The 22,783-nt window shown below is 40.9% G+C and overlaps 1 protein-coding gene across 9 annotated transcripts in view; it reads right to left on the bottom strand.

The window, feature by feature from the left end:
• TMC5 (transmembrane channel like 5) overlaps nt 1-22,783 on the bottom strand; it is a 46,705-nt gene that overhangs the window by 15,700 nt on the left and 8,222 nt on the right. For 4 of the 9 annotated variants that reach the window (XM_030576893.1, XM_030576891.1, XM_030576895.1 and 1 more), the window contains exons 2-17: nt 19,415-19,579; nt 16,740-16,930; nt 15,864-15,971; nt 14,043-14,241; nt 13,542-13,658; nt 12,028-12,127; nt 10,792-10,882; nt 10,179-10,427; nt 8,637-8,788; nt 7,850-7,994; nt 4,915-5,070; nt 4,225-4,388; nt 3,551-3,629; nt 2,875-2,972; nt 2,405-2,500; nt 174-249 (exon numbers count right to left, since the gene is read on the bottom strand). In XM_030576893.1, coding sequence (XP_030432753.1) covers nt 174-249; nt 2,405-2,500; nt 2,875-2,972; nt 3,551-3,629; nt 4,225-4,388; nt 4,915-5,070; nt 7,850-7,994; nt 8,637-8,788; nt 10,179-10,427; nt 10,792-10,882; nt 12,028-12,127; nt 13,542-13,658; nt 14,043-14,241; nt 15,864-15,971; nt 16,740-16,930; nt 19,415-19,472 — 2,079 coding nt within the window. In that variant the 5' untranslated portion in view covers nt 19,473-19,579. Of the gene's footprint in view, nt 1-173; nt 250-2,404; nt 2,501-2,874; nt 2,973-3,550; nt 3,630-4,224; nt 4,389-4,914; nt 5,071-7,849; nt 7,995-8,636; nt 8,789-10,178; nt 10,428-10,791; nt 10,883-12,027; nt 12,128-13,541; nt 13,659-14,042; nt 14,242-15,863; nt 15,972-16,739; nt 16,931-19,414; nt 21,030-22,783 lie in introns of those variants that run through there. The other 5 variants (XM_030576892.1, XM_030576900.1, XM_030576898.1 and 2 more) reach the window with 5 other exon arrangements.

Raw genomic sequence — 22,783 nt, 5'->3', positions numbered from 1 at the left:
GCAGAAGATAGATATAGTATCATTCAAGGCTCCTGACAGTAATGTTCCATGTTTCAGGAAGCTGAAGCTTCTACCTTGCTCCTGAAAACTCAGGTAAGAATGTGCTCTTGCTGAGATGTTGGACAAGTTAGGGTTCACAGTTCTTGAAGAAGAGAAAATATAAAGCTCCTTACCTTTTTTACATAAAATATTATAAAAAATGATATAATCTGCATGGCTGGCATTAAAGGTGCGAAGAAGATGCCAATCCTACATGAAAAAAAAATGTAGGGGAGAAAGAGTCTAAAAACGTATGAAAACTCAGTCTTTGGTTTTTACTGCATGGTATGAAAATAGTATATATCAGACTATATTTGGATAAAGTTATTATAATATTAATATTGTTAAATGTAACAATAAGTAAAACTTGTTATAGGTAAATTAACCTTTTAAAAATTATACTTAAAAATAAAGCAAAATATTTGCAATATTCTTTTAGAATCTGGAAAACAATTTCCTTCCTTATTCTGTCGCTCATCAGACAGACTCCTTCCCAACTTGTTGCTAACACCATTTGATATTAGAAAAGCTTTGATACTGATGCTACTTCAGTAAGGAAGTAAGACATAATATCAAAGAACCAGGATGCTCCTTCCTACAACCTCCTTCCACCCCCAATTTTTCAGTTGTGGCCAGAAAGAAGACTACTTTGTGTAGGTCCTGCATAAAATCAGTGTTATTAGTTTTTCTTCAATTCTGCAGCAGTGGCGCTGGAACATTCTAGTAGGGGGGTGCTGAAAGCCAGCCCCCTTCCCTCTTCTTCCTCCCCCTGCTGAGGCTGGGAGCAGGCTGTGTCTCCGGGAGGGGGCGGCCCAGACAGGAGTAAGGGAGCTGAGGCCAGAGCTAGGGGCAGGTGTGGGGCCAGGAATGGAGCCCTGGGCAGGGGCCAGCAGCCAGGACCCCACCTGTGGGGCCAAGACAGAGCCCCAGCTGTGGGGACAGGTGTGGAGCCCCTGGAGTGGAGCCCTAGGAGCGGGGGACCAGGTGCAGGGCCCTTTGCATGGGACCAGTGTCCAGGGAGCAGGCCCCAGAAGCAGAGCCCTGGGCTTGGGGCCGGGAGTGAGGCGGGCCCCAAGAGCGAAGGCCTGGGAGCAGGGGATGGGGCAGGGCATGGGAACCCACCGGCTGGGCCAGCAGTTGCAGAGTAGGGCCAGTGGCCAGGGCCCCAGGAGCAGAGTGGGTGCGGGGCCAGGCGTGCTGGGGAGTGGGGCCAGCAGCCAGGACCCGAGCCCCAGGTGAGATGAGGGGTTGGGGAGTGGAGTGCAGGTAGAGGGCCGGGCTGGGTCATAGACACAGGAAGCACCCCCAGGTTTTTGCTCAGAGTCAGCGGCTGGGGAGTGGGGCGCAGTGCCAGCAGCTCTGCATAAAACCTTGGGGTGCTGCAGCAACCCCCACACCCTATTTCCCATTCCCATGTTCTGCAGAGTGGGGAATGACAAAAAACAGGGGATGGGTGTGTCTTTAAGTTACAATTTTTACAAAAAGGTAGATTAAAATGTCTTTCTATCATGGCTTTTATACCATTCTTACCATTGTGGTAGTCAAGCACTTGTAAATGTGGTCACAGTTCAGGGCAAATGCATCTGTATTCCCTCTCCGTGGTTCACCGCCCTGGGCTCTCAGCTCCCAGCTGTTGCCTCTCTTGGGCAGAGACCCACATCTCTCTCCCTCCTGACTGGCATTTATTCAGACTGCATGGTCCTTTGCCTACACTGTATTATTCCTTGCAGGCCAGACTCCTAAACAGGCCTCAGTGTGTGCTTTGCTTTCTTGCTGAACGCTATGACCAGTGTATTGTCAGCAATTACAGGTTACCACACAGCTCTTTATAAGCAAAAAACATGCTTAAGGTGAAAGCATTTCAGAGAAAACATATTAAAAACAATAAAGGAGTCTACACACATGCCAATAAGCTTTACGCTCTGCCCTCTCCAGAGAGAGATCATCCCCAACTCCAACAATGGCTCTGGTAAAAGTCAGTCCTTCAAACCCCACAAAGGCTTTTCCTGTGATTACAAGTTCCTAGCGGCCTTAGTTCAGAACTAGCTGAGCCAAGAATAGGTCAGTCCTTCCTTTATACAGCTTGGGCCTTTGATCATGACATTCTGGGAAGAGTAATCAGGACAGGGCATAGCTTCAAAAGACTAGGTTACATACAATCCCAGCCCACAATAATAGATCAATCATTCATTTAATACAATGAACCCTAAGCTACTTAAACTTAATTCAATGAGGTCTCCCTGGGCAATTTCCTGCCATATCCTTATCTGTCGCAAACGTCATCATCAGGCTGTTTTTCATAGTGGCTCTGTAGGAATAAATACTAATATCTTACAGCAGATATGAATGAAAATTCATCACTTACCAGGCCAAAGTCTGTGTGTAGATCAAGTCTAAAACATTTCGTGCAATATCAAATTCTGGCACTCCAAGTTTTTTGCAACATTTAGTTCCAATGATTCTGAAAATGACACAAAATCATTAACTATAGAACTGCAACAATCTTTAAAGGAAACTCCTTCATATAAGTAACAATGACTAACTATATATGGATCTATATTAATGGTGTATTATGAAAAAAAGTGTGCATCGTTTTTCAGTTAGGCAGCAAATGTAAGAATAAGCACATATCTGTGTTTGGCAAAATACTGATGTTCATGAATATGCTGCATGGATGACAGAAGCCAAAGAACTTATTCATTTGAGCCAAGAGGATGAAGCAACTAAAATTTAAATGTAAAAATACTTCTCTGTCGGATAATGGGTACAAACTGAGCATTAATTTAAAATGTTGCTATCATATCAATAAGAATGTAATCTAGAAATCGCACTCACCTTCGTACAAATTCTCCAAAGAAAGAAGCAAGCAAGCAAAATATGAAGTCAATCACAATGAGACGATAGATATCTTGGCCAACTAGGCTTTCCCAGCACTTTTAAGAGAGAAAAATAGAGGGTGTATGTAATTCAAATCTCTCTGTCTAGTGTATGAACTTCTGAACCTTGATCCAAAGCTCATTGAAAGAGAAACGGAACAATTTCAGAAGGCTCTGACTCAGACCCCTGTTCACTCTAGTTTCCCTCCCCCTCAGACAGCCTCCCAAAACAACTCCAGTGAGGATATAGCTCAAAAATGTGCTCAGATCCAGTACAATGGAATTCATCATTGTCTCTGTCTATACAGTGAGCTGTAGCTAGTTCTGACCTAAGCTGGATGAATAATGTCATACTATGACTTTTTTCTCCATAACAATTGTTTCTACAAAGATTCCTGGATCCAACTGAAAAATGTCAAGGCCACAATTCCTTCCCTCTCTTAAGAGGCCACGTATAGCCCTCTGCACTGGGGCAAATTTCATCCCAACAGTCTGTCACCTTTCACACACCTTATCCTCCAATGATCACATATTTCTTGATGTTTAGACAAAATAATATGAAAGTGGTTTAAGGCTAATTCCTGACCATGTGTTTTATGGCAAAGATTTGTACACATGAGTGAGCAGAACTTTACCTCTTTCTCTGATGTAGCCACGTCGTTAAGCCAGTAGTAGCAGAGGATTCCAATTATTGCTATTTTCAGAAAAACGTTTCTACAAAGAAGAAGTAACTGTATTAATTCCTGTTAAACAAACATGGAGGAATGTGACATCCGTTGCACATCACTCCTTTCTAATGCATTCGATTCTGTGAAACACGTTGCAAGTGAGATGGGTGACATTCCATGTGGGAGAAAGGCAGCGGTATTTGCACACTGTCCTACACTAGGGATGTCAGCTTTAAAGCATAGTGCAGCTCCACTTGGCCAGCTTTAGAAGACACTCTCGATGGAACAGGGATGATGGTACTTTGTATTGCTGTAACCAACCCTCCCTCCATTTTCCATCTTTCCCGCACTGGGGTCTGCACCACAGGCTGAGCAAAGCCCAGTGTATCAGGATATGCCTGAAAGAGAGGGCAACAATACACTTGCCTCCACTGAGGCTGTGGCACTGTAGTGAGCTCCAAGTACATAACAGGCAGCATTCGAGGTGGAGTCACGAGTCCTTTGAATGGAGTGACTGCCCTGATGCATAGCAGGCTGCTGCTTTCAGTACTCTTTCCTCATGGGCCTTACCGTCGACAGAAACAGTGCGGCCAACTTCAGGCAGCTCGTGCAGCTAACTAGAAGAGGATGGCACTGCATACCTGATAACAGTGGCGTAGAGCTGATGTCTGGGATACTGGAATTTCTCTATGAGTCCAAACAAGGCAAAGCAGAAGGGGATGAGGAGGTTGAGGAGAGACACAACAATGGGCAGCACTAGTGTGGCAGCCTCGTTTTCCAGCTCACTTTTGTTACCTTCCAGGAGCTTAAAGGGAAAGAAAAATAAAGTGTACGAGAGTCTCCCCTCAGAACTGTCTTTGTGGAACAGACTGTACACTGCGCTGCCTGCATTCTCTTGGAGAGTCATGGCTCTGCATTGAACCTATGCCGTCACACTTTCATATGCCCCGTCCTGCTAGGAGGGAGCTCTGCACCCATACAGGCAAGGCGATGGCACTCGCAGATCTGAGTGCAGTCCTGGGGCTTTAGAGTGCATCAGAGATAGGTAAGGAGATACATTTTCTGTCTTTTCATTGTTTGTCTTTGTAGTACCTAGCAGAATAAAGCTACTGGAATCCAAACTAAGCAATTCTTCCTGCTGCCTTCTAGGCCTTGATTATTTAAACTAGTATTAAGTTATGGAGGGTTATATGAGCCTATTGGCAGAAGCAACACCTATGCTGCCTTATTGTCTTTCCTAACCATGAACAGCCATTAGCGCTCAAGAGTACAGCATATCAGTGTTGAAGCCTGTGTTTCCAGGGCAGCAGTTTACCAAACTTGGTCCTTACCTGTAGGTTATTTCTTGAGAAGAAGTAAACACCAGCACAACAAGCAGCTGCTATTCCCAAGGAAGCCATCCAAACCAACAGATGAACAGCAATACGAGCAATTCTCTGCTTTGGAGAAAGGTTCAGTACTTCGAGGGTCACTTCAGACAGGGATTCCTGCAATCAAACACTTGCTAATTAGGCATAGGACTTAGTCAATAAGAACAACAATAATATCTAGCTCTTACCTAGTGCTATTGAGCAATAGATCTCAAAGAGATTTACAAAGGCTGTTAAGTATCAGAGGGGTAGCCGTGTTAGTCTGGATCTGTAAAAGCAGCAAAGAATCCTGTGGCACCTTATAGACTAACAGATGTTTTGGAGCATGAGCTTTCGTGGGTGAATACATCTGAAGAAGTGGATTCTTTGCTGCTTTTACAAAGGCTGTTGGTATCATTACCCACATTTTACAGATGGGTAAACTGAGGCATAGAGAGGGGCAGTGACTTGTCCAACGTCTCCGACAGACTAGTGGCCAGGCCAGGAATAGAACCCAGGAGTGACACATGGCCAGAAAGGGTTTAGCAGCTCGCAGGCTAATTGATGCAGATTCAACCTTTAGAGACATGTTAGAAAAGTATGTAAACAGTAATTAGGGCCACTCCATGTTAGATAGGCTAGAACTTTAAAATGCAAACTTGTATTGTTACTAATATTAATTGTATGCATTTACTTATATCTTGTTAGAAGCCATGTAAACAGACAGTTCTGTCTATTACTCTAGCTATTGATTCAGAGATCAAAAAGGAATATTAACATTTAGATAAATCTTGGGTGAAATAATGTCATTGTCTATATGTCTCTTTAAAGTTTGTGATAAACTGCTGAATGGATAAATTACTTTATGTTAATCCATGTAGTTAATTACCCATGATGTTTGGAAAGCAGGTGATTATACCAAAAGCCTATTGTTCACCCAGGACTGTATGGCCAAAAGGCTGCTAGACAGGGGCGACTCCAGGCCCCAGCACGCCAAGCGCGTGCTTGAGGCGACAAGCCGCGGGGGGCGCTCTGCCAGTGCTGTGAGGGTGGCAGGCAGGCTGCCCTCGGCGGCTTGCCTGCGGAGGGTCTGCTGGTCCTGCGGCTTCAGAGGACCTCCTGTAGGTGCCTGTGGGAGGTCCTTCAAAGCCGCGGGACCAGTGGACCCTCCGCAGGCAAACTGCTGGGGGCAGCCTGCCTGCCGTGCTTGGGGTGGCAAAATCCTTAGGGCCACCCCTGCTGCTAGAAAACTGTATAAAAGACTCTTGGGACCTGATCCTTTCATTTCACATCTGCTTGATGCTTTATGCAGGGGAAGTTTAAGTCATAAAACTGAGCTCTCCAGTCCCACCTGGATCACCTGGAATATGAATATTGGACTATAACCTGTGAACTAAGTCTGAAAGAACTCTTTGCAACTACAAAGGTCACCATTTCTGTTATAAAACTGAACTTAGAATTGTACTCATGTCTATATGCATACTGATCTTTTAACCAATATTCTCTCTTTTTTCCTTTTTTTAATCAATTTCAGTTTAGTTAATAAGCACTGGCTGTCAGCGTGTATTTGGGTAAAATCTGAAATCTTCATTAACTTTGGAGGTAATGTGTCAAATCCTTTAGGATAGGTAGAACTTTCTTATATGATGAATAAGATTTTCAGTAATCTTCATCATATCTGATCTGGGTGTCTGAGTGGAAGCCCAAGGCTGGGTTGTTATAAGGAAATTCTGCAACCAGTGAGGTATTGTGGAAGCTGTTTTATGTTGGCTTGGTAAATCTAAGCATTGGGATATCCACTGGCTTTGGGGATTGTCTGCCACATTCTTTGCAGTTTGCCCTAATTCAGTAACATCAGGGTGGCCTCCTAGTACTTCAGTCACACCGGGTCTCCTAAATCCCAGGCCAGTGCTCTTTCCACACCTGTCTTAAGTGACTACTCAAGGAACAGAACACAAGTAATCTCTTAGGGCTTGTTTCCACTATGGGAAGATCGATGCTGCTGCAATGGATACAGCAGGGATCGATTTAGTGGGTAGAGTGAAGACCAGCTAGAACGATAGCAGAGCGCTCTCCGGTGGACCCCGGTACCCCATCTCTCTGAGAAGAGAAAGGGAATTCAACCGGAGAGCGTCTCCCATCGATGCAGCGCAGTGAAGACACTGGGGTAAGTCGATCTAAGCCACGTCGAATCCAGCTACATTATTCACATAGCTGGAGTAGTGTAACTTAGGTCGACTTACCCCGGTAGTGAACACAAGCCCTCAGCGCAGGCAGCACAATTGTACTCACTATGTTTGGGGTAGTCTCTTGTAGAAGTTTCATCACACTTCATAGTTAGGGCTACAACTCCCAACGGTGCCTTTCTACCTAAGTGATCCAATACCAAGAGAACCAAACCCACAATGATAAAAAAGGCCAAAAATAAAGAAAAAACATGAGCTGGGGCAAGGCACCGTTCATTCATGTGCACAGCCATATAGGATATGCCACAATGAGCGACAGAAGCATGTTATATGGAAACAATCTCAGTTAAATCAGCAGTATGCTAGATAATGCCAGGCAAAGAGCAGTGTGTTCTCCCCACCTTCGAGCTAAAGGCCACCGTTTGGCTGCAGGGCTGGAAAAAAAAATAGAGCTGGGCAAATATCCATGCCAGAGTTGTAGAGATTCAATTGCCAGGACAAAAAAGAAGTAGCTAGAAAAAGAATTCCTTTAGAAATATGTTGCTAAGCCAATGACAGGTAAGTAAATGGCTCATAACAGAAAACCTTCACATAGCCAACTGGTGGGGCAGGAAGAAGTGGGATCCCTGAAGTATCCGATAGCACTTTCTTGAGCAAGTCATACATTCAAACCGAGAGTTCGATCTGCTCACATGGGGAGAGGATTTCTTTCCGACCCATTAATTCTGTACCTTTATTTGCGTACTGAGATTGCTTTGCTTCAGTTTCACAGCTTTCTCATTGGTTATATTGAAGTCCCAGATGCAGAGAAGCTTGGCAGCACTTCCAGAGTAGGTCTGAGGATTGATGAAGTTCTTACGGAAGGACTTTGCCATGCTGCAGTAGAAGTTACATGCAGGAGATCAGTATTAGGGAAATGCAGGGAGTCTTTGAAAGGAAAGACCCAAGCAGGGTAGGGGAACAGAAATCAGTCTTGCAAACTACAGAAATCCACCTTCCTTGATTTGTGAATGTAGAGTTCAGTTACAGTCACTCTCCTTTCCCTTTATGGTCAGGTCTCCTTACATACCCTGCTACTTCCTGCATTCTTTCCCCCTATTCCATGTCAGCAATGGCTGCGTCTGAAGGGCCATTTCAATGCAGCAAATCACTTGTGGAAGTTATGGACAGCAGCATTCATAACAGGGGATTACACTCAGCTGACTAAGCCAGAATTCTTCTGGGCGCCACTGGTAGTTCTGCAGTGATTCTGCACCCGGTCTGGTGGGTCTGGCAGCACTTTGGACACTGCATAGCCCTAAACTGGGGAAATTTGATGCCAGTGTCTTTAATTGCACCAGATTCTATTACTACTAGCAGGAACTAGAAACAGGAATTTGTCAACAGCAGCATGTCCAAATTAGTGTCCAAGGATATTATTACTGCTGCTAGTAGACTCTCTTAAAATGTGAATAGCATTTTTGTCTTCATACAAATATATCCATTTTAAAGTGAAGGAGGAATATATAGTTATTGTACCTGTACACCAAGCTAAAGAAGCAGATGATGAAATAAATCCCAATAGTGAAAATATAGGCCAGCTGCATGTCATAGGAAGAATTGTTCTCAGTTTTTGTGATTGTAGAGTTGGTGTAAAAACCGTAGTAGAGCACTGTTTTTTTAAAATAACCCTAAAATGATATGGAAATTGGGTTAGCACTCAAAAGACATGCTGTTGATTGAATAAAGTGGAGTACTTAAGGGTCTGATCCTGCAAAACTTGATTGACAGGAATAGACCCATTCACCCCAATGAGAGCGCTCTTGCTAGTAAGGTTTTTGCAGGATTAGGCCCTCCTTTCCCCCCCAACTACTAATCACAATTTTACAGGTGCCAAGTGCTTGTTGGGGCCAGTGAAGCACCCCTCCTTTTCCTAGAAATCAATGTGAGGAGCTGCAGGCACTCAACACCTTGAAGGAGCAGACCTTAGTTAGAATGATTGCAACTGGCATTAGATCAAAGGTTATTTGGCCACCTTTCCGAGGAAGCACTCTGTAAATACTTTAATCTCTTATTGCTATACTTTTACTTTGCATCCAGAAACTTAGGAGCACAACAGTTTTACAACTGAAGACTGAGAACTGTTAAACTGAAATGCACAAATGTGACATTGCAAGAGAATTCCAGCAGGAATGTTCATATTTACCCTTCTTCAAAAAACAACATGGCATCCTCACATTGAGAAGGTCTTAGCTACCAGTCTGGGTTATTATTTCACTAGATTAGACCCCCCCCACCCCATAGGTGTACAGTGGAAATAGTGCAACTTTCTTGTAAAGGTCAGGTGTGGAAAAAACTAACCTCCCCAAAAATGGAACAGCTCCTCCTCTCTGACCAAAGAAACAAACCAAACAGTAGCTTAGAGTCAGTAAAATTAGCACAGTATGGGATACTGGGATGTTTTCCTTTAGGTTTTTCTTCCCTCAAAAAATATTTTGGTATTTAGGCCCTGATGGTGTAGAGATCTCAGCACAGATTTAAAGGTCCATTAGAGTAATGCCCTGCTGACTTCAACACATCTTTACGCAAAGATTTGCCCAGATCCTTGCAAAAATCAAGAATTCAGTGCTTATGAAATGTGCCAGGTTCACACTGAACTCCTGAACTGAAATCCTTAACATATCTGCAGAGGAGGAAAGGCATGGGAAGAGTCACTGCTGATAGTGTCTTAGGACAATACAGAAGGGGTTAAAGGATAATGCAGTCTTCATGCCTATTCAATCGCTCACTGAGAGGCTGTCAAAAAGGCACCAAACAGTTTTTGAATAGGACACAAATGCTCTAGGAATTAGAGTGAGATCAATTAATATAATATAGGCTACTGGGCAGCTTATGGAACTATAAGCCAAATTAAAATTTCTATAGTGACCAGAAGAAAATAAGAGCACTATTAAAACCTTCACTACTCCACCCAGCTGTTACTAGAAAATACTTGTGGCTGTATTTTTTTACATTAGGATTATTTTATAAAATGTATCTCTTGTATACAGTATTAGTTTGGGCCCTCCTCTATATACTTACAGCCCCGGTGAGAAGCTCCAGACCGTTGAACGAAAGGTTATTTGGTCCTGATGCTATAAGCTGTGGGATTGTTATGAAGCTGAAGTTTACAAGGAATGAGAAGATGTTGAAAGTCAGTAACCACTTCAGAAAAACAAAATAGGAAAGAACACTGGTTCCAAACTTGCCACCGATGACTTTCAGAGTCTTCTGCCATAGTTGCAATAAGTGCAAATATTCTGACATGCCATTTTTAAATCGCTGATAGGACTAATATTAGAAGGAGATAGAAATATGATCAACAGGCAATTTGATACTGCACGTGTTACATAGTATTCAAATTAAAGTCACACAAGACAATCCCACATTTCTCATATTTGCATTTTTAAATTAGGAACATTTTCCCTCCTTCACTTTCTTCTCATTTGTAGGATACCTTTCCTTGCCTTGAGCTCTTAAATGCTACCACAATTCAACTTAATAAATAAATAAAATAAAAATGTACTGGTTCTTTGGCCTATTGGCAAGTAAAGGTAACACAAGGGAATATGCTATGCAATTCTGAAGTTAGCAATGGGATCTTAGTTTAAAAGAATTTAACCCAACTTGTGTGAACAAGGCAGGTTACACTTACCAAGGCTGTTTTGTACAGACACTGTGTACAACAGTTAATCTGAGTACTGGAGCTCACAGATTTTTTGGTTTTCTCCATGAGAACTTTATTCCTGTGGAACAGCATGGAAGAGGGTGATTAAAACAATGAAAAACTTCTCATTTAACATACCACATTGTGTTTAACAGGCTCCTGCAAACATAAATGTTATGCACATGCTCAGGAGCACAGCTGGGCAGGATATGGCCAGCGTATACTTTTGAGAGTGTGAACATTTTTATCATCTGAAATCTGGATAAGAGGTCAACATCACAAAAAAATTAGCTAGCTGAAAAAGCCGCCACCACCCCCCCCAAAATAATAAACAAATAATTTTCAGTTTGGGTCAATCGAAACATTTTATTTCAATTTCAAGATTTTTAAAAACGATGCTTTCAGTCTAATTAGTTTCACATTTCAAAACAGAAAGTTGTTTCAAACCAGAGCAAAATATCAGAATTTTTCACTAAAATGGTCAGAAAAAAATCATTTTGACATTTAAAAAAAACGTTTAAAAAAAATTTCAGGTTGGAAAATTCATCTAGAAATCAACCTGGTTTTGAAAAAACGGTTTTAGTTTTGACAAAGCAGCATTTTTCAGAAAAAAAAAAGATAATAAAAAAATTCCCAGCCAGCTCTACTCAGTAGCAGCCAAAAAGTTACTAAAATGTGGACTTTAGGGAGAGCACCTTGCTGTTTGTCTTTCTGTTAACTGGCAATCTGCCTCAGGACAGACAAGTCTGGTGCCAATCTAGCCTCCTTGCATCCAACACCTGCTTATTGTTGGTGATGGGCTTTGGATATCCTCTACAATGGCTCTGATAGTGATAAATCAGCCATTACTTTCAACCTCTTTTGCTTGGCCTTTTCTCCACTCTTATTGCTGAAAACTCTTTTGAAACTCTTAAACATCACAATCCACATTTCATATGACATTTCTTATATAAACAGAACAGGATATTGCTATCAACGAGAGGAAACGTTGCTCCCATCCAACAAAAATGCACATCCTGCCATCTTTACTGAATGCTGATTTGCCTTGCAAGATGCTACTTTAAAACAGGTTATTAATACAAGTTATTTTCCAGTTGTTTTGTTCCATAATTGACCGAGAATCTAGTGAGGAAATATGCAGACACCTGCATTTGTTAAGTAGATGCCAGAAACAGTATGTGTGTTCACATTAGCACCAAGCTGTAAGAAGCATTCTGCTTTTACCTGATGTCTCTCTTTTCTTTCATGGTCTTTGGTGTCTTCTGGATTGCTTTCACTCTCTCTTTGCTGGATATGCTTGCAAGATTTTTGATCAACTTCTCTTCTATAGGTGGGATGTACAAAAAAAAAATTATATACATCCAGAACTTTGTATAACATCTTAACTTTCATACAAAGAATGAGAGGAGGAAGACTGGAAATAAGACATCCAATATGCTACCAAGACTCAGCTAAACTATGGGAAATTGAAAGCTAGTGATAGCTAGCAGTAGTATTGCACTAAATAGTCAGTTTTCTGGAATGAATGTTTCTGTAATACAGATACATTGGGATAATACGGTTTTTAATGCTTTCAAAAATCATTCATACCCAGTGATGGTTTACTGTTAGTACAATGGGCTGTAATACAAAATAAGCAAAAACATTGACTCAAGCTTTCCAAAAAGGTTCTTACTCTCTGTTTTTTCTAGTGGGGTTTTGGTTTCTATATTTTCATAAAAAACAGACATAGTGAACTGAAAATTAATTCTGTTTAAAAAAGATTTTTAGTTAGTAGTAGTGTGTAAATTTAGTGCTAATGGAAACAAATTGTACTTTTGCTGAAAAGCTTTTTTAGCTATGGTGCTCTGATCTGTTATTTTGAGGTTTATTATGCGTTTTAATAATTGTCAGTTTGAGAGAGTCACTTGAATGTGAATCTAAAAATGTAAAATAGCATCAGCTAGGGGCACGGGCGGCTCTAGATATTTTGCCGCCTCGAGCACGACAGGCAGGCTGTCTTTGGCAGCTTGCCTGCAGGAGGTCCCTGGTCCCGCAGACTCGGTGGCACACCTGTGGGAGATCCGCCAAAGCCGCGGGACCAGCGGACCCTCCGCAGGCATGCCGCCGAAGGCAACCTGCTTGCCGGCCTTGCGGCAACCGGCACAGTGCCCCCGTGGCTTGCCGCCCCAGGCATGTGCTTGGCATGCTGGTGCCTGGAGCCACCCCTGGCTAGAGGCATAAAAGCCATGTCTACACTAGGAAAAATGGTGTAGTTTAAAAACATGTCAGGTAGCATGTTAATTAACCCATTCAAATTCTAGTGTAGATTAAACAGTTATTTTAACCCATGTTAGCCAGGCACAATAAAGCCTTGTGGGGAGCTTAAGGTTTACAGCAACCAGTTAACATGTGTTAGAACTACAAATTGCCTTATCTAGATAGGATTTTAGCACAATTAATGAACATGTTAGTTAACATGTCAAATATACATCTTATTTCCTAGTGAAGACAAGGCCAAATATTGCAAAACATAACCATGTCAGGCTTTTACACCCAACTCTTGCTAATGTATTTAGCAAGCCCAATCCTCAACACTCCAACTGTTTCACAGCTGAGTTTCTCTAGTGTAGAGAATGTCTTTTGTAGCAAGTTGTTTCAAGTTCTTTTGTGGTTCTATATTGGCTATCAAGGCCTTCCACATTTTTCTGAGATAAGATATATATGTAAATCCCCTACCATTTCTCTAAGTACCTTACCGTGTTTATATTTGTCTTTGTCATATGTTTCTGCATTTGAGTCTAGTCTGAGAAGGCTGGAAGGCATCCTGTAGACCAGGTCAGCTTGTCTTCTGTTGTAGCTCTGACTGAAGCTACCTGAACAAGACACATTTTTTAGTGAACTAAGAAATGTAATGCCAATTTGCTTAGCCAGTCCTGTTCGTTACTCATTCACTTTCCATGTGGTCCAGCTAAGTAAAGAATGCCCATCCTCCCACATCTGATGTGTAATTTTTCAGACTTGAAAACTGAACTTTAAGGGCCAGACTGGGATACATGCAGGGTAAACCCTACTACACAAGTATTCACACTGACTTCAGTGAGATTATTGCTGGAATAACGTACTATTCAGCATAAGAAAGAGTATGTGAATCTGGCCCAAAGAGATAGTCTCCCATTTTCTTATCAGAGTTCAACACATCTTACCCCATCCCTATATTCAAAAACACTGACATTTCTTCATTCACTGGATGCTTATACCTTCCTCTATTGAAGCTGAAGAGTGAGAAAAGTTTACAAACACCATTTTCTGGTCACTCGCAGCCACTTGGGAAGAAGATTCAGGCAGCTCAGAGCTGCGTTCCCCTTCTGCATTGAGGCTTTCTGGGGTTAGAAGTCCAGGAAAGTCTAAAGTGTCTGCTAACAAATGCTCACTGTGTGGGTCTTCAGCAATTTCTCCCTTCAGATTTGAATAAACAATGGAGATAGTAGCATTTGTACTCAGAGCCAGTTTTCTTTGTATCCATTTAAAAGGATGAGAGAAAGGAAAATGTGTTTGTCTTTTTTCTGAGGTAGACCCCAGACTCTCAATGTCTGGATGTTTCTCCTTCAGTTGATTGCTCTGGGTATCCATTTCCCAAGCATAAAAAGTCTTAAGGAGAAATTTATTAAATTTCTCTCCATCTCTCTATGTTCTATCATGTGGAATTTTGAAACAGGTCATTTCCATGAAGCAATATAATTGTTACTTTCCAGTAAGACTCCAATTTCCCCCCAAAATCAGATGTTAACCAGATCCATTTACATGTTCCTAAAAGGTTAAAGTTGCTTAAGGATAGCTAAGAGAGGTGTTTTTCCAGTGTATCTAGGCAACAACTCTAGAAGAGAATTCGTCATTATAGGAATTCTAGAAGCAGCAAACAGTTACCAAATATGTCACAGTGCAAAGGATTACAGGATGCTGAAACCTGATGGATCTACAATATAGTCTGTTATGCAGGGCACAGACAATAAATTGTCACTAATACCATCATTTTAAGACCTCTGTGTTCCAGTATCTACTCAAAGATTCAACCTTAAACCACACTATTCCAGTCCCAAAGGACATATCGGTTGATTGCATGAGTGGTGGGTGGACGCATCCATTGGGGAGGTTTGCCCCTCGCCCCTCCCCCTTTGCCCAAGGCCTCACCCCTTTAGGTATGACTAAGCACTATACTTCACACACGATGGGCCAAATTCTATGCTGGTGTAAGTCTACTGACATCAGTGGAAGCACTGTAGCAAAGAATTTGGCCCCACAACCCCCTGAATAACTTCACAAGTAATTTACAAGGGTACAGCTGCTTATAGGGAATTCATGTTCAAATAGGTGACTGTTTCATACCATACTCTTCATTTACAGCTTGGGGAGTGAGGGGAGGGAACAGTTTGCTTATCCCACACATACATTTTTGAGAGTTCAAAATTTCTTCTCAGTCAATATCTCAAAAATATTCACAAACCAAAAAAAAAAAAAATCAAAACTTTTTGTTTAAATTTCAGCCCTTCCCCATCCCATCTGAAATTTCACTTTTAAAATCTTTTAGTTTAAAGTCACTGAATTGGAAAGTCTGATATTTTTGTTTATAAAATGTCAAGATGTTTTGACATTTTCCCCCCTAAAACTTTTTTTTCAAGTTGGGAGATTCCTCAAATCAAAACCTCTTTCATGAGCAGTCTCAGTTTAGATAAACTGGCATTTTCTGATAAAGAAACAATTCATCAAAAAATTCCCAACCACCTCTACTTTCATTGCAATGAGATGGTAGTCCAATCAGGAGGTTCCGGGAAGCTCTGGTACAATGAAGTAGTGTTGTCAAGAAATATTTTGATATTTAATGGTGACTAGGATTCAGTGAGGACTCCTGGACAATCAGCCAGCTGAACTAAATAAAGAACCTTCCACATTCATTAGTATGAAATATCTTGTCAAGGGATAAAGTCTGGTTAGTTTAGGCTTAAGAAAGCTGTCAACCTCCTTTGGAGATTAAAATTTCAACGTTCTGATTGGCCATTCCATCTTTGCACCTTAAGCCTTACCTCCATCAGACATATCAGAAGCTCTGCGTACGTAAGGACCATCCCCGGCATGAAAGGTAGAGGGAGATGTGTATGCGAATTCTGGCTCATACTCAAATGAAGGATTAGCTGTTAGAGGGAAAAACAGAAGCATTAAGCCACAAAGAAATGTTTAAAACTGTTCACAGAAGATTGGGTTTGTTGAGAAAGTAATAAACTCAGTGCTACTATGCATAGCATGATAGATCCTAGAATTATTCTCGTCCCTCGTTCTAATACCGTACACCCATTTAAAATCAATTATTATATTGTATAGGATAGTTACACCATGCCGTAGACTACTGAAAGGCAAACTTAATGATGCTAGCTGCCTACATTTTCAAGAGTGGCTAGTGAATGTGGGTGTCTCAATTTTTGGAGGCTCAACATAAGACATCATAAAGGTACCTGATTTTCAGAAAGTGCTCCGAAAAAACAAAAACAAAAAATGTGTCTCATTAAGGCATCTCAAGTTGGGCACCCAGAAAAGAAAGCACCCAAAACCAACTAATCACTTTCAAAAATGTAGGTAACTAATGTTAACATTCTGATTTTCCCTCTCCTAAGCACAGCATAAGAGAAAATAAAACTCTGGAATGACAAGATGGAAATAATCCTTGCTAAAATGTTCTTTTTTAAAAAAACTAAGGGTTTTCCTCCCTCTCATTTTGCCCACAAAGATGTTACATTTTAGTTTCTATGAGGGACACTTCTATAAAACACGCTCTGGCCTGATCCTGCCTTGACTGTAGAGCTCCTTTAGAAATCAAGCTGAGCAGGTATTTGAATCAACCTCAGGAACGGACCCCCAAAATACTGTCTATTATACATAGGATTTTGGTATGTGGAATTACATACTATGTGGATTTCCATATGGATTTGTGTTGGGCCTCGATGCGCTGTGACTGTATCTGAAGCCAGGCTGCATTGAGGCCATGGGATAATCCTGGTTTCTTTGTCCTCTTCCACCTTCATAGGAATCGTACAAGGAGTCATCATCCAGGGAGGAATCATGATGGTTTTGGAGAAAGGATGAATTCCTTTCTCTGCTGTGTGAGCAAACAAACAAAAAGGAGGGACTACTAGTGACCGAAAAGGTAAGATATATCTATTTACCTTTGTTTCTAGATGTGCAATATTCCAACAATTTTTTGACATAAATAAGTTATGTATCATCTTACTTTACCACATTTTAAAACATTTTCATAATATACAGTCTTTAGAATCAAAGCTCTGATGTAATTGCCAATCATGAACTGAATTAAAAGAGACTAAAACTTCAGTCCCAGTGAAATCAGTGGGAGGACCACTCAAAGTAAGTATATGCATAAGCATTTGTAAAATAGGGCTCCAAGCGTGCAGCAAACTTTTTGGCTGCACATTTGCTGAAAAATTGATGAAACCAACGAATCCCTGGTACCTTCAACTATAAATTCTGGGACGTATTAATTTAAAGTGTAAATGTTTGTTTCGGCTTCACTGAGAAGTCTGAAGGACTGTCTAACATAGTGAATGCTTATGGGAAGGGGTAGGTTTAGAAGATAAAATAAAAAAAGAGCAATTTAAAAATCACTTAGGAAAGTTAGATGCCTGCAAGTCACCAGGGCCTGATGAAATGCATCCTAGAATACTCAAGGAGTTAATAGAGGAGGTATCTGAGCCTCTAGCTATTATCTTTGGAAAGTCATTGGAGACGGGAGAGATTCCAGAAGACTGGAAAAGGGCAAATATAGTGCCTATCTATAAAAAGGGAAATAAAAACAACCCAGGAAACTACAGACCAGTTAGTTTAACTTCTGTGCCAGGGAAGATAATGGAGCAAGTAATTAAATAAATCATCTGCAAACACTTGGAAGGTGGTAAGGTGATAGGGAATAGCCAGCATGGATTTGTAAAGAACAAATCGTGTTAAACCAATCTGATAGCTTTCTTTGATAGGATAACGAGCCTTGTGGATAAGGGAGAAGTGGTGGATGTGGTATACCTAGACTTTAGTAAGGCATTTGATATGGTCTCGCATGATATCCTTATCGATAAACTAGGCAAATACAATTTAGATGGGGCTACTATAAGGTGGGTGCATAACTGGCTGGATAACCGTACTCAGAGAGTAGTTATTAATGGCTCCCAGTCCTGCTGGAAAGGTATAACAAGTGGGGTTCCGCAGGGGTCTGTTTTGGGACCGGCTCTGTTCAATATCTTCATCAACGACTTAGATGTTGGCATAGAAAGTACGCTTAAGTTTGCAGATGATACCAAACTGGGAGGGATTGCAACTGCTTTGGAGGACAGGGTCAAAATTCAAAATGATCTGGACAAATTGGAGAAATGGTCTGAAGTAAACCGGATGAAGTACAATAAAGACAAATGCAAAGTGCTCCACTTACGAAGGAACAATCAGTTTCACACATACAGAATGGGAAGAGACTGTCTAGGAAGGAGTATGGCAGAAAGAGATCTAGGGGTCATAGTGGACCACAAGCTAAATATGAGTCAACAGTGTGATACTGTTGCAAAAAAAGCAAACGTGATTCTGGGATGCATTAACAGGTGTGTTGTAAACAAGACATGAGAAGTCATTCTTCCGCTCTACTCTGCGCTGGTTAGGCCTCAACTGGAGTATTGTGTCTATGTTCTAGGCACCGCATTTCAAGAAAGATGTGGAGAAATTGGAGAGGGTCCAGAGAAGAGCAACAAGAATGATTAAAGGTCTTGAGAACATGACCTATGAAGGAAGGCTGAAAGAATTGGGTTTATTTAGTTTGGAAAAGAGAAGAGGGGACATGATAGCAGTTTTCAGGTATCTAGGTGGAGGTCATCAGGTGGAGGGAGAAAACTTGTTCACCTTAGCCTCTAATGATAGAACAAGAAGTAATGGGCTTAAACTGCAGCAAGGGGGATTTAAGTTGGACATTAGGAAAAAGTTTCTAACTGTCAGGGTAGTTAAACGCTGGAAAAAATTGCCTCGGGAGGTTGTGGAATCTCCATCTCTGGAGATATTTAAGAGTAGGTTAGATAAATGTCTATCAGGGATGGTCTAGACAGTATTTAGTCCTGCCATGAGGGCAGGGGACTGGACTCGATGACCTCTCAAGGTCCCTTCCAGTCCTAGAGTCTATGAGTCTATAATAACAGAGCCACTATGACAAATGTAGAAATGTAAAAATACAGACAGAGTAGTTGAGGTATGATTGAACCAACTATTGCTGGTGCAAGATACAAGTTTTGAGTGACACAGGGCTCTTCTTCAGATCTGTACCTTCCACCAACAGAAGTTGGTCCAGTAAAAGATATTACCTCACCTAACTTGTCTCTCTCATATCCTGGAACCTACATGGCTAAAACAACACTGCAAAAGACAGACTCCACAAACATTCTCAGACAAGAACTAAGGAGTGATTAAAATGAATGGCAAAAATAGAACTGGTAACAAGTTCCATCCCCATCACTCCCATGAGTTCTAAATATTCAATTTCATTTATTACCAACAGTACTATAGTTCAGAACTTTTATAAATTATCACTCAAACTTACCTTCTGTCAATCTCCAATGTCTCTGAATAGCGATAGTCTGGGTTTTCAAAGGCTTCATTATAGTGATAAGTCATGATGAATCTGATTCCTTGATTGTGGGGGAGAAATCTTTACCTGAAGCCTTTATTGCTTCAGTATTATATTAGTGGGTGATTCACTTTGAATCTAATAAAAGACAAAAATTAGACCCAATAGATTTTCTGCCTAGTAGCAAGGAACAAAAAGAATAGATGTCAGCATCTGAACAAGACAAAAAATGGCTTTATTCTTCCTGGAGTAATAATGAATAAAGCAATAAGAATAAGATCTGTATAAATGGAGAACAGTCTCAAGTGAGTATAGCATAATCCGGGTCCTATTTACCCTCTGGACAACATGTATTTACTGGTAGTTCCAAAGATAGCCAATCCCACTATGTAGAAATACAAGCCCTTATCTAAAATTAAAGCACTAGACTTGAGCATGAAGATTTTGTATAAAAAGATTTTCCCAACATTTTGTAAACACAGAAACCATTTTTTAAAAAGATATATAACAAACCAGTGATCCCTGATCTACAGACTGATCCTGTTTCTCTTTAGATACCTTTCACTGATTTCAAACCGGAGCCCAACTCCTGAAATTGGCACAGCTATAGAGATTTTCATCTGGAGATCTGAAGAGTCTTGTAGAGAGGTGGTTAAGTATAGCTGGTTATGTTTTCACTGCTTTAAAAAAGGTAGGTTTTTACATCGAGATAGCTACCTCACTGTACAATCCTAATGAGACAAGACACTAGTTTTTGTTTGTAGCTAGTCGAGGTCAACCCTGAGGGGAGGGAGTATACTCATTGAATAATAGAAACATAGGGTAAAGGCCCAGCACCCCACAAAAATATCCATGTTTATGTGAAAATAAATGAGTACAAAAAAGACAACAGTAGTATAATATATTATATCATGTTTTAGTATTGTGTATTATATCATGATCAAATCACACCGCTATATCCAGATGAATGCCTTCAAGTACCTGGCAATAAAAACTATATTATGCAATTTAAAAATATTCTGAAGTTGCCCATCCCACTTTGCAAACAATTGCTGACTGGAATCTGATATTTGCCCACAAAAGACTATAAACATAAGCACTTAATGCTAAACTTTTCATGTTGTTCCGGTAACAATCCCACACATACCAAGATAGACCAAAGATTGCAAGAGCCTTAAAGTAACATATTAAGCCGGTAATCAGCCGACCAAATTAATCAGTTATGCAAGTGTACATATTTATATATGTCAAATCCAGAACAGAATCTTTCCTCTTGGCAGCAGACAAAATGGGGGTTTTGCTTGAGGAAAGATTGAATCCCAGTTATTAATATAATAGTGAGAATTTTTCTTTGACAACACTTGATAATAAGTTTTTTTAAGAACTGGTGTGTGCTAGATTAAAAAAATAGTCTATCAGTTTTTTAGTAATTAGCAAATTCACCCCACACCCAACTTAAAAGCATAGGGTTTAAAAGAATTGCCAGGTTTACAGTATAGTCACAGCCTTCTGAGCAGAGCTGGCTGGAAAACAGAATTTCCTTCGCATAAAAAACTTAAAAGGGTTTTTTTGGGGGCAGAGGGGAACACCTTTGTTTTCATTCAGGACAAAAAGTCAAAAATTAGTAATTTTTCACAGGAAGAATAATGTTTTTTTAGAATTTGATTTGGGAGAACCAAATCAGCATTTTCCAACAAAAGACTGTTCTGTTGGAAAAATTTTGACCAACTCTACTTCAGAGACATACAGTGCTCTTGGAAAGGCAACAAAAGATTCCTTCACAGCAAGCCTACCTCCCCATGGGAAAAGGTCAGCCAGACACAAAAACCCACATACCACCTCTTCTTCTTGCTCCCCCTAAAAAATAAAACTCAGCCATGAGGACTTGCAGAGCAACCCTGAGAGACAAACTCATAAAAGGTAGGTCCCATGCCCCACAGCTCTCCATTCCATTCTCTTTAGCTTCTGCTAATGTAACCAATACCAAGATCTCTCCATGAATTTCCAGGAGGAGCTGGTGTGGAATGGGGCCCAGGCTATTGCCTTTTCACCAAGGTTCATTAGAGAGGAAGTGTGGGGTCATTGTCAGGTCATGTGACACCTTCCTACTCTTTGACCTCTGACGTGATCCTCTCTGTCAGCAGGAGCTAAATATTTTTACACTAGTCTAACTTCGAAAATTCTTCTCTGATTGAATGAATGTTCACAGGAGAACAACTACTGTTTGGGAGAGGCGAGGGGAGGGAAAGGAAGGAGAAGGCAGTGGCGGGAGAGATTAAGGGGCATTACTGAGTCACTCAGGAAGTCTCAGCTTTACAGAGAGGAAGGCTGGTCCAGTGGTTAGGGCCCTAGCCTAGAACTCAAGAAACCTGAGTTCAAGTCCTTTCTTCACCAGCCTCCCTATTTAATGGTCAGAAAGTCACTTGTGTTTCATTAGTAAAATGGGGATAACAGCAATTTGTTACCTCATAGACCTGTTGCAAGGCTAAATACATTAAAGGCTGGGTGATGCTCACATACTATGGTAATGGGGGCCATATAAGATGGATAGACAGCCATTAGGGAGTGGGCACTTTCCTTTCGATCAGTAAATAGCCTCTGGGATTACAAAGTTCAGGAACTTCAGAGCCTTTTGTAGGCGACAGGCTCATTTTTTCTGGGTCAAGATACAAAAGAATAGACATATTTTCCTCCCTCTCTCTAAAATGCATATAGTAAGGCAGCTCCAGGACCTAGTTCTGCAGATATGGGGATTTCGTTCTGTAGACACTAATCATCAGGTAGAATGTTAATTACACAGGAAGGTGTTAGTAAACATGCACATCCAGTCTTATCAAGTTTTAAACAAATTAGTTAAGACGTGACCAAGTGCTGCCATTATACTCCTAGCAATGTCAGGTTGTAGTTATACAAATCCTGAAGTTAAAAAAAGAAGCCAATCTAGAAGCTAACTTGAAGATCTTATTTTTTTTTTAAAGTCAACAAGAGTAGTTTGAGCTATAAGGAAGTACCACAGTATATTTTACTTAATAACCAAGCACAAAAGCAATGTCAGTCATCCAAGAACCACCAATATTTGATATAGCAGATTAAACTACACCCTTTCCTACAAGTAGCCTTTAGTTTATATAAGGCCCGGCTCTTTCCTTCCTCATTGTCACCCTCTGAGTTTTTATATTATGCATTACTTTCCTGTTTAGTATACTCTGCCCAGTTCCATATAGAAAGATCTCTCATGACTAGCACATTTTAATTAGTTTGTCAGTCTGAAATTGATATTAAAAGAGATTAATATTGTGACAGGGTATCAGGTTCTAGGATTCTACACTGCTCTTCTGCTGA

This window comes from Gopherus evgoodei, chromosome 10 (genome assembly GCF_007399415.2).
Source record: "Gopherus evgoodei ecotype Sinaloan lineage chromosome 10, rGopEvg1_v1.p, whole genome shotgun sequence".
NCBI classification, from domain to species: domain Eukaryota; kingdom Metazoa; phylum Chordata; order Testudines; family Testudinidae; genus Gopherus; species Gopherus evgoodei.
Note: the sequence above shows the minus strand (reverse complement) of the source record. Positions and strands in the feature narration are given on the sequence as shown.